This window comes from Cetorhinus maximus, chromosome 6 (genome assembly GCF_964194155.1).
Source record: "Cetorhinus maximus chromosome 6, sCetMax3.hap1.1, whole genome shotgun sequence".
Lineage (NCBI taxonomy): Eukaryota > Metazoa > Chordata > Chondrichthyes > Lamniformes > Cetorhinidae > Cetorhinus > Cetorhinus maximus.
This window is the reverse complement of record NC_135884.1, coordinates 24890555-24902985: the sequence shown is the minus strand read 5'-3', so window position 1 is coordinate 24902985 and position 12431 is coordinate 24890555. Positions and strand designations below refer to the sequence as shown.

The window sequence follows — 12431 nt, the reverse complement described above, 5'->3', positions numbered from 1 at the left end:
TAGCAGTGAGGCTACTGCTTTTTGTCTTTTTTATATATAGGTTAGGATGTAAAAAAATCATTTCTAATTAGAGTTGGTTTGTCTCTGCCTCTAGCTCCAACACATGAAAAAATAGTATAAAATAACAGAAAATGTTAGAAATACACAGCAGCTGCACCACAGCCTGAAAAAAAGGCACGTTAATATTTCACCACAGAATCTGCCTCTCCCTTTTCTTTGCTCCCTACAGATCTGCGCTGTATCCAATAGTGGAATGGGAGCAACTCACTTTGATACAAGCCGAGCTCCTCCTCCCGATGCCTTTGATTGGACCAGTAATCCTAAATGGCGTTTATTAATTTATATTCAAATTCTCATTGGCTCTTGCATCTGTTAATTACATTGTTACTAACTAGGAAGTTGGTATTTAAAGTGACCCCAGAATTGTAATAAATTACCTGTAGTTTAGGGACTTCTGTACCTCACTGTATGGTAAAGGAAGAAATGGAGAATCGTATTATAATGTTTCGTCACTGCCAGAAAGATATTTATTGTTTTAGTATACCCGAGGAGTGTCCAATCTGTGGTCAGAGTTTTCTGGGACGAAGGCTGGAAGATGCCCCTGTCAGTATTCCTAACTCCTTTGTAGATGGTCATCATGAGAAGTGCTCATTCCTGATCAAACCTACTAAAGGATCGTTCCTGAGGTAAAGACTGTCGATAGTCAAACGGAGATAATTTACAGCATCAAATTAATCCCCAAATCTTCTGCTATACACTAAAAACTGGTTCAGGTTCGGTGATACAGTTTGAAACTGCATAAAACATGCGAAATCTAATTTTATATGTTAAAATAATAGACCACATTTTCTACGACTAACTGCAAAGAATGTAAAGGTACTCTTACAAACGGAACACAGTTTAAGAAATGTGTACCATTAGACTCGTTCGGCTTGTGGTGGGTGTGGGTGTGGTGGAGTTGAAGTTGGCTTGATTTCCTGTCTCATCCAGTTTAGTTGGATAATCCGTTTTTATTTTCAGGTGTTTTTGCTGTTTGATTATGTGTATTTAGTGTTATTCACCCAACACCAGAGGAAACAGGTCCTGCATATTCATATAAAGTATAGATTAATTATACCTTTAAGATGAAGAACTAAAGCTTTTGAGACTTTCAAGAATTGTTTCCAGAGAGCAAAGTAGAACCAAGAACAATGCATATTCTCTGGGAACAGTGTATTTTTGAGAAGTGTGCCATTAACACTGTACATGTGATGTTCTTATAGTGTGATAAATCGTATAACAGTTATAAATGGTATAAGAGACTGATGTATCACAGATTGGACCTGATGGTTGCACTGAAGGACAAGCAGAAATTGACCTGGAATGTTAGCACCAAATCAGATTTCCCATAGCCTATATGTTCCAACTCTGGTTCACCAAGTGACAGTTGAATTTGTTGAGATGCATCAGGAGAAGGTTAATGACACAAGATGTTCTGTATTTGTAGGAGAAGCACAGAATTCTTGGCAAATACCAAAGACTTACAGAAAATAGCCAAACCTTATTGTTCCCTAAATAACTGTTTTGTTACATGACAGAAAACCCTGTTGTTCACTGATTATTTAGATCAGCGGTAGCATTCTCTTGCATTGGAGTCAGAAGGTTGTAGGTTCAAGTTATATTTGAGCACATAATCTGGGCTGATGCTTTGGCACTGTACTATCAGAGTGCTGCACAGATGGTGGTGTCATCTTTTGGATTAAACAGTATGTCCTCTCAGTGAATGTTAACGATCCCACAGCAGTCTGCGAAAAAGAGCAAGTGAGTTCTTCCAGTGTCTGAGCCAACATTTACCCTTCAACACCTTAAGAAAAAGTTGATTGGCCATTTACTTTGTTGTTGTTTGTGAGAGCTCGCTCTTTGCAAATTGGCTGTTATATTTCCTGAATTACAACAGCAACATTTCATGAAGGACTTCATAAATTGCAAAATGTGTTGAGATATCCTGGGATATGGAAGGCACCATGTAGGCTTTTTCTTTTCTTTAGGTAACACCTAAGTGACAAAGCTCTGGATTATTAATTGCCAAAGCAGGCTAGTGCCCAGACTTCATTAAACAGAACCTCCCTTTCACAGGTATAGCACTTGTACGTTTTACAGGTCTTTATTTCAATATTGTAGCAGGTAGAATGTAAATTTACACAAATTGAAAATTTCACTCTGGTAACAGTAATAGGATTGGAAAGAAAATAGGATTTTGGTAATAAAAGGGCGTTATAGTGCACAATGAAGTTTAATTTTCAATTACTTATAATTTTCTTCCTTCCTTATTTGAATTAATACTTTGCTTTCTGTTCTTTATTTTCCTAACTTGGACTTTCTCTCCAACTTTCTTTTGATTTATTTTTCGTCATTCATTCTAAAGGAGGTGCAGGAGCAGAGGGACTTGCAGATATAGGTGCACAAATTGTTGAAGGTGGCAGAGCAGGTTAAGAAAGTGGTTAATAAGGCATATGGAATCCTGGGCTTTTATAAATAGGGGTATAGAATATAAAAGAAAGGAAGTCATTGCAAATTTACAGGTTCGGCCTCAACTGGAGTATTGTGCCCAGTTCTGGGCACCACACTTTAGGAAGGGTGTGAAGGCATTAGAGAGTTACAGAAAGTATTTTCAAGAACGTTTCTTGAGAGGCGGAGCTTCAGTTATGTGGATAGGTCGGAGAAGCTGGGGTTGTTTTCATTAAAGAGAAGGCTGAGAGGAGATTTGATAGAGGTGTTCGAGATCATGAGGGTTTTGGACAGAATAAATAGGGAGAAGCTGTTCCCATTAGTTAAAGAGTTGAGAACCAGAGGGCCCTGATTTAAGGTGAATGGTAAAAGAACCAAAGGCAACATGAAGAAAACGTTTTTACACAGCGTGTGGTCAGGATCTGGAATGCACTGCCTGAGAGTAACGTGGAGGCAGACTCAATCATGACTTTCAAATGGGAATTGAGTAATTATCTGAAGAGAAAAGATTTGCAGGGCTGGGGGTGATGGGGTGGGGTTGGATGGAGGAGTGGGACAGCTAAGTTGCTTTTGTGGTGAGTCAGCATGCACACAACAGGCTGAATGGCCCCCTTCTGTGATTCTTTCCTTTCCTTTTGTACCTTGTTATATTTACTTTCTTTCTAACTTGCTTATATATTTTGTAAACATCTTTTTCTCTTATTTTTCGTTCCTTTCATTATTTATTATGATTCTTTCTTTAATTTGTACGCTCCCCTATTTATTTCCTTTCTACGTTTTTTACCAGCAAATATTTTATTACCCTGTTAATGTGTAAAAATAGTGTTCTGAAGGACAGTAGTTTAACATCTATGTATACATTGTTCTCTAGAGAATACGATGGGAGATCTGATCTTCATGTTGGAATCTCAAATACCAGTGGTGAGTTTAAAAATATCACACTTCTTTTTAGTTAAAAAAATAGCAATTTAAGCAAAAAATGACAAATACTCCAAAAACCTTACAGAAAATACACAGTGAAGAAGGATACAAAGTTTTAAGAATAATTAGGACAAAAAAAAGTTTGGTACCATTTTCTGATTTTAGTTCTTTAAAACTTATTCATAGGATGATTGGGAGTTTGGTATGAAATTTATAATTCTGACAATAATTGCCCTATTTACTGCCTCTTCTTTCACCCATACTATTCTTCTCAGGCAGGAGGACACAACCTTTGGCATCAATACTGCACTATTAGTGACCAGGTGATATGCCTGTGCAGCAAAGGGGTCTTTTTCCATGAAGGAAAAGCCAGAGACCAGTAGGATGAAACCATTCCTTTAGGAGAAATCTATCCAACTCAGAGTTTTACTAAAATTCTAACTTAAATATCCCAGATTTAATATACATTAAAATATGCTGCATGCAGTAGCCCTTTTAGTTCATACTATCTTTTTTTACAGGTGTTGTGTACAATTACATTGAAACTGGTGTCCAAAGAGCTGATTGTGGTTGGGAGGAATGTGTTTGTGTTCCACTAGTACAACCAGACATGTACAGTTTAATTAACCAGTGGGATCTTTATTTGGAACAATTCTCCACAACTGATTTATGGCTACCAAACAGGTATGAAACATAGCACAGGTCATTTGGCCTATCAAGTTTATGTTGATGATGATTTCGCCATGTAAAACCTTGATTTAATCCCAGTCTCTCGCTCACTGCCCATACCTTTAATATTATTTCTGAAATATTTATCTAATTTCCTTTCAAAATAACTCAATTGGTTCTGCTTCATTGATTTTGTGGCAGATAATTCCACATTTTAACTCCCTCTATGACAATTCATTAGTATAGTAGATTTAATACAGATGATATAGCATTGCAGTGAACTCAGCTACTAAACCTCATTGTGCAATTGATCTATATAATTCACATTACATAGACTATTGCACCAAAACCATTGCACATGAGTGCTCCAATTGCAGCTGTGCTTTTCTATATCAGACTTAGGCCAGAATTTTACACTTCCCCCTCCCCCACCCCTGGCGGGTTCTGAGGTAGTGGTCGGGGGAGCATGAAATTGCATAGATGGGATTCCCTCTGGGATCCCACCTGCTCTGACCTGGTCGTGATTTTGGGCTAGAGTGGGCAAGGCCTTGGACGGGAGGCCCACCCTTGCCCTAATTAAGGCCCTTAAGTGGCCACTTAATAGCTGCTTAAGGGTCTTTTCCGGCCCAGCCTCAATTTTTAGACTGACGAGCGGATGATAGATCTGGGCGGGGGGGAAACCTGAAACTGAACAAAGTTTGATCTCTGGCAGGAAGTGGAGGGTGTCCTCCATCAGAAGCCCCCTTCTGACTGGGGACACCCTCCCCTTAGGCCCTGGTGACCTCTGGACCCCCCTCCCCCCACAACCAACCCATCCCCCAAGACCCCAATTGCCCAACTTGTGACCCCCCCCCACCAGGTCTTCCCTGTCCTCCCCACCCCCATAACCTCTGCCATTTACCTCTCCTCTGATTCCTGGCACTTAGTTCCAGGCAGCTAGCTGTGGTGCCTCTGCCAGCCACTGCAGTGCTGTTCCTGGAATGACTGGAGAGCTACCGGCCAACCTGATTAGCTGGCAGCTCTCCAAGGCAGGACTTCCTCCTGGTGACGGGCAGAAGTCCCGCCTTCTGCCAATCAATGCTTGTTAGAGGGTGAAATGACATTGTGTTCCCCACCGACTCGGGCCCCCACCATCCTGAAAATTCTGGCCTTAGAATTTATTCTTTTTATGATTATCATTTTGATAAATTAGCAAAGGTGTATTCCTTAGTAAAATCTTAGAAGGTAAGACATTTTGTACATCCCTCCTTCCCTTTACTCCACTCCCCGTTTCCTTCCATTTTCACCAGTGAATAACTGCATTGTTTGGTGTAGTGCTGAGTCACGGTGAGCTGAGAAGATATAGGTTTGATTTGCTCGTCTCTGATGTGTTAGTTGTTTAAATCTGGGGTGGTAGTATCGGCTCCTGCCAGCTCTTGCTGTAAGTGAGCATGTGTGGATGCTAGGTGAAGTCAGGCTGGGCTTGGTTGTGAAGATTGGCCCTTCATGATTGTTGCTTCATGATTGTCACAAAGAGCCATTTGGAGATATTGGCATCCCTGAAACTCAACTCTGGCTTGAGACAACAGCTTCATGAGAACAGATTGAGAAAAAAACAAATAACATTTTGGAGCATCATTGCTGCAGAATCCTCACTCATATTACAGAATTGACCAAAAACAATGAAACAAATATCTGTAAATTTTTTTGCTTTGCAAAAAACAAATGTCAGGATGCAGCTACACATGAACATAGTAAAGAACTTATTGGAGCAAATTCCAATCCTTATAAGGGCAGTTTCTTTTTATGTTTTCATTATGCCCCCACACATTGAATATAGATAATACAGCCTGTATAATACAATGTATACTTAATTTATGAGAGAGACCTGTAAAAAAAAAAATACACATTACCATCCAACTCCATCTGACCATCATTAACCTACAAATCTCACATGATGCACTATAATGGTGTAGAATGTATCCTTCCGTAGGTCTTTGCCTCTTACCTATTCCATCTATACCCAGCAGTTCAAAGCTACTATTTAATAACCATGGCAATCACAATAATCAATTTTCTAAATATGATTATTATTGTGTATAATTATAGGTACAATGAATATGAGCACAACTGCTATTCCTATGCACTGACCTTCATCAACCGTGTGTTGGCAGCACAAAGTAAACGACAGCTCAGTAGGACTGAATTTACCGAGAGGTTTGTGGTTCCGCGGACAAAAAGAGCCTCCAGATATATCACGCTCTACCGAGAGCTTTGCAGAAGCTACTTTTATATTGCGGATGGCTTACAAACTGAAGAAATCAGCAGTCAGTTTTAAAAAAACATAGATTTAATTATATTAGTGTTAAACAGTTATCACCTACGTTTCTATAACTTAAGAAATAAACATTACTATTGAACCACAGAATAAACTTTTATGTGGAAAAGATGAATAAGCTACCATCAGATTAACAGCATTACATCTCCTACTGTTGTCCATTGGTAGTAAAAGAGCACTGTGATCTGTGACTGTTTTATTCTAACTTAACAATCTAATGTCTCTTGTCTTAAACATTAAACTGTGATTTAAATAAATGAAAATCACATGTAAATTCACTGCATGTGCGTTATTGTCCTCTAGTTCTCACTTTACTGTACTTTGAAAATACTGGTCAAATAAGGTACACTCACTAATCTGGAGAGCTGGCCTCGAAGAGATTGAGAGTCGGAGAATTGTATGGTCAGCTGTTCTGAGTTATCTGGCCTCCTTATGGTGCTCACCCTGGGCTTGCATAAGGACAAAACAAACCAGTTAGAACTCCCGCTCCTGATTACTATATAGTGACCTTTGCTAGAAAGTGAATAAATATGGAGCGGAGGTGAAAACAGGATAGGGGTTGGTTGTGCTATCCCCACAATTTAATCTCCTTCTGACACTCACAAGCTATGTTTAAGTTTCAAACAACACTTGGCAGTTAACTGTCAGTCACCATCAACTGGTACATTCTCCATGGCAATGCCTCTACCAATCAGAGTCCACTTGCCAACCAATCAGCACTCTCTTCTCACACAGTATACATTTGTTTTTTCCCCTGACATTGGCATTTTCTTGTGAATTGGCCTAATGAGTGCAAGACGAAAAACTTCGACAAAAAAGTCTTTTTTCAGCAATACTCAAGTTCTGTACTACCAAATGACTAATTGTTTAATTTCAGAAAATAGTGAGTATAGAAGCTTTTTTGGGGGGTGGGGGTTTGAAATTAGTCAAAGCCAGTAGCGCAAAAAAGGCTGATAGAAAATCTACACCGCGCCTAGTTTTCTTTCCAGTTAGGTCAATAAATATTTTTCCTATATTTATTGTACATAAGATAAACTTAGCCAATCTTGATTATATTTATATGTCACAATTATTATGGCAGCATGACACTGTTATTTCACACAGTGATCATGTTTTAGTGAACTTAATGTTAAATTACATGCAATTTTATGCTATGGCTGTGATTTCACAAAAAACTAGACTGGGACTACCCAAGCTCATTTCAATCAGTTCCTTCCCATCCAGCAGAAAGAGTGTCAACTGAGTTTGCAGCCCTGATTCCAGAAATGAAAACATTCCTTACTTGTGAATCAGCCTTAGAATGTTCTGGATTGCCTTATTATAATATCAGCAGTAAAACCAATTAACCACAAAAAGCAACCACCATGATAATAAAATGAGATTGTCCCTCCAGAATAAGACTTTTGAATAAATTATAATATTAACAGACAAGCTTTAAACAGTGACAAAAATGTATTTCAGAATCATAAGCCTGTTGTAATGGATATTTGGAAAATAAACAATCAATACCTCAAGAAATGTAAAAATCGTGCTTAATGTTAATGTAAAGTGCAAATAATGTAAAATTTACATATTTCTACATCATTTACTGTTCCACTTAGGTTATTGAGAGCATAGTTTTCTGCTCCTCTGGGATTATATTAATTGCTTTCAGAGAGGGAAATGTATTCAGTTTGTTATTTATCTGGAGGATACAGCCAAGTGATGAAAAATGTAATAAAAGTGAAAATTATAGTTTAACAATTACTGTATTCTTTAATGTCATTAAAGTTTACCTTATGATTTACAATTGATGTCTTTTAAAAAATTATTTTATGGGAATTGTGTTGCTGGCAAGGCCAGTATTTGTTGCTCATCCCTAATTGCTCTTGAGAACATGGTGATATACCACCTTCTGAACTGTGGCAGCTCATCTGGTGTAAGTACACCCCCAGTGCTGTTAGAAAGTTGGGGGTTCCAGGATTTTGACCCAGCGACAGTGAAGGAATGGCGATTATTGTGCCAAGTCAGGATGTTGTGTGGCTTGGAGGGAAATTTGCAGATGGTGGTGTTCCCATGCACTTGCTGCTCTTGTTCTAGTTGTACTGGAACAGTTTGTCTTGGGGCACAGCTAGTTCTGGGGCACAAGTCTTCTGTGCTGTTGCTGGGATGTTGTTAAGGCCCATAGCCTTTGATGTATCCAGTGCCTTCAGCTATTTCTTGATATCACATGGAGTGAATTGTATTGGCTGAAGACTGGCATCTGTGATGCTGAGGACCTTGGGAGGAGGCCAAAACGGTTCATCCACTTGGCACTTCTAGCTGAAGATGGTTGTAAATGCTTCCACCTTGTCTTTTGCACTGATGCACTGGGCTCCCCCATCACTGAGGATGGGGATATTTCACAGCCATTCACAACTGGATGCGGCAGGACTACAGAGCTTTGATCTGATCGCTAGTTGTGGGATTGCTTTGCTCTGTCTATTCCATGCTGCTTCCACTGTTTGGCATGAATGTAGTCCTGTGTTGTAGCTTCACCATGTAGACACCTCATTTTTAGGTATGCTTGTTGCTGCTCCTGGCATATCCTCCTGCATTCTTCATTAAACCAGGCTTGATGGTATGCTGAGCCATGAGGATACAGATTGTGGCTGAATAAAGTTCTGCTGCTGTTGATGGCCCACAGTGCCTAATAGATGCTCTGTTTTGAGCTGCTACGAGTGTTTGGAATTACTGAACCATTTAGCATGTTGGTAGTGCCACACACGATAGATGGTACCCTCAGTGTGAAGATGGGACTTCATCTCCACAAGGACTGTGCAGTGGTCAGTCCTATTATAGCTTTGGTAAAGACTAATGAAAAGTACTCATTTACTACCTCAGTAATGCCTCCTGCCTCCATCAAGTTCTCTATTTTGGTCCCAAATCGGCCTACCACTCCTCTGACAACCTTTTTACTGTTAATATGCTTAGAACAACAACTTCGGATTCTCTTTTTTCAGTTAAATTCATGACCAACAATTATTTTGAAACTGTCAATGATGAAGATTCAAACACCGCAGCAATTGGTTAAAGGATATTTTAAGAGGCTGGGTCTGTTCATTGAGCTGTCCCAAGCATTAAGCTCAACATACCTCTTCATGACATTGTCTCTCTCAAACAGCAGCCTGTTTAATCCGCATCCCATTTACTAGTTTTCTCCATCTGCTTCCCGCATCACGTGTACTGTAACTGCATTATGTACTTTTGACAGAATGCATTGCATAACCTCACCACTGTTTCAACAGCAGCTTCCAAACCTCTGACCTCCACAGGCTAACAGGACAAAGGTACCCAGGGCATTGGAAAGTCATCATCAATTCAAATAACTTGGACATTTATTGCCATCCCTTTATCATAGTAGAGTCAAAATCTTGGATCTCTCTACCTCTCATCACCATGGGAGTACCTTCAACACATGGACTGCAGCAGTTCAAGAAGGCGACCACCACCAACAGCTTTAAAAGGATAATTAGGGTTGGGGATTAAATGCCAGCTTTTCCAAAAAACGCCCACATTTTGAATAATAACTAAAAAAAAGTTGCCAGCAATGAGTCAGAACCTTTTGTGGAATCCAAACACAACGGCTTTGATCTGTTTCTGTCAATTTGGAGAATGAGTCAGAATTGGCATTACATGAAATAAGCAAGCTGACAAGGCAATGTCTCAAGGGTTTTGAGGAGAACTAGAACTGTCATCAGCATACATGTGGAAGCTGATCCCATAATGTTGCCATAGAGTAATATGAATGAAGAAGTGCAAAGGGCCAAAGTTGTAATTTCAGGGTATTCCTGTGGTGACTATGCATGGTAGAAGAAGCCACTGTTACAGATGTGTTGCTATGTAGGGGCAGGTAATAGTGGAACCAAGAGAGGGGAGTCTTAGAGAATTGAGGTGAAGGAGGAACATAGAACGGTTACAGCACAGGAGGTGGCCATTTGGCCTGTTGAGTCCATGCCAGCTGTCTACAAGAGCAATTCAGCAAGTCCCATTCCCCCACCCTTACCCTATAACCCTGCAAATTTTTTATCTTCAGGTGCTTAAAACAACAATTAAAAGTCCACTTGACCAAAATAAATTGTCAAGAAGATATAATAATGTCTATAATGTTATTGGAAATTATTTTGAAGTTTTGGAATTTAGTGGTGTCTGTGTCTACTTTTGTGTGTCTTAAATGGATTAAAGCCAGCTGGTCTAGAGGCTTTGATGTATAGAAGTAGATTTGAAATGGTAATTGGATAAACATAGGGAAATAGAAGGTGAGGTGTAAAGGGGGAAATTTGCATTTTTAAATAGACATTCAAAAGAGCGGGTGACATATTAGACCTAACCAGGTGAAGCTCAGAAACAACATGTCTTATGTTTTTAAAAGTTTACTAGTAAAGTGGGTATTATGATAGGGTTTTATTGTTATAAGATTTAAAGTTAAAAAAACCTAGTGACAATGAGAATTTGCACTCAAAGAGGAAAATATGTATGAAGGAAGAGAAGGCTGTTGGTAAAAGGAGGAGGGATTCTAAGATCTAAAGCCTCCAGCCAGTAAGCCTCAAGTCTGTCTGCAAGGACCCAGAGCTAAAAGAAACTCATTTTGAATGCAACTGTCCAGGGCGTGCTTTGCCAGGGGTCTGTTTAAATCTATAGGTTTTACCATTGCCTTACCGAGGGTCTAACTGAGAGTTAGAGTAATTAGGGGATTTTTGTAGTTATTATAGTAGTAGTTTTGTAGACATATGTATGTGCTTACAATCTTTGTATTAATAAATGTTTAATTTAGTTTTATAAAAACCTTGAAACTTAGTTGTCTTATTACTACGGAATTCAAAGCCTGCATCAAAACATACAAATTGCAAAAATGGGTCATGACAGTCGTTTTAAGTTTCCATCTGGCATTTGAACAATTCAGTCTTTCCCATGGGCTGTGTTATAATGAAATGTAAACAATTTATTTTGAACATAGTTGTTTCACTGAAGTCTTCTAGAAATGTAAATAAATATGCATACTGCTAAAGAGTTCTCTTCCATAAGATGTTGAGTATTATTTGAAATGTATATTTCCTGGTGGCTTCATTAATTTTTTTCAAATGATGGCAGATTGCACTTGAACATAGCATAGCATATTTATTGATACAGAACTAAAGTATTATTGGGGTCAAGCACTATAATACAATTTGTAAAGAATGTTAAAGTAAATTCTTCAAAGAAAGCACTACTGTTAATTTAACTGATAGATCCGCTCTGTCATATTATTAGCATTTGCTTTGAACAAAACATACATTTTTAATGCCACATATTATAAACCTCATTACAAAGGAAATCAAGTAGCACGAGGACCGAGTGAATTTAAAAAGATATAATTGTTTCATTTTTATGATGAATCTACCAAATTCTAGCATAATTTCATAACGTTCTGATAAGTTATCTGAATCCACATATTCTTTTTCTGGACAGGTTAAATAATAAAACCAGCCGGAACAGTTCTTTTAAATAAGAATTTACGCTCATTTTCCAAAGGTTCTATAAATTTTTAATAGGCTTAAAATCTGAATTTGACCTGCATCAGCCACAAAAGCTACCCATTCACACAGCTTAATACGGACAGATCGGTTTTCAAAAAGTTTCCATTAAGTGGTCTTGTAAACAGAAAACACTGGTGTAATTGTGACTACGTGGCAATGTGGAACGAAGGGATTAGTCATGAAAAATAAATGTGTGATGTATAAATGCTGTAAACTGTGAGTATAAGTTATCAGTGGTAATTGTAATGTGATACACTGCCTTTGCCATGTATGACGTATTAACGTTTTAACTCTTAATAAGAATGCAGTTGAGTTGGTTAGCATCTTGAAACAGAGGATAGGTGAACATTTCATGTTGAGACCTGTTGTTGGCAGATATATTTTCCAGGCATTTTGTTAAAAACAGAAGTAATTTTTGTTTCAGAGAATTAAAAAATAAATGTATACTGGTGTTTAAAGTGTCACTGAATACTCCAAATATTCAATAATGAAATCATAGTAAA

General features: G+C 38.5%; 1 protein-coding gene across 1 annotated transcript; it reads left to right on the top strand.

Annotated features, from left to right (window-relative positions):
- Window positions 1-352: 352 nt before the first annotated feature.
- LOC144681646 (MKRN2 opposite strand protein-like) lies at window positions 353-8183 on the top strand. The gene is made up of 4 exons (XM_078543432.1): window positions 353-686; window positions 3359-3408; window positions 3930-4092; window positions 6166-8183. The coding sequence occupies exons 1-4, from the start codon at window positions 469-471 to the stop codon at window positions 6392-6394; spliced, it is 660 nt and encodes a 219-aa protein (XP_078399558.1). The 5' UTR covers window positions 353-468; the 3' UTR covers window positions 6395-8183.
- Window positions 8184-12431: the final 4248 nt, after the last annotated feature.

Bases quoted from the DNA above. Each gene is read 5' to 3' on its own strand.
- LOC144681646 (XM_078543432.1), top strand. From the start codon at position 469: ATGGTAAAGGAAGAAATGGAGAATCGTATTATAATGTTTCGTCACTGC. The intron at 687-3,358 runs GTAAAGACTGTC...ATTGTTCTCTAG, and splicing joins ACTAAAGGATCGTTCCTGAG to AGAATACGATGGGAGATCTG. The intron at 4,093-6,165 runs GTATGAAACATA...GTATAATTATAG, and splicing joins GATTTATGGCTACCAAACAG to GTACAATGAATATGAGCACA.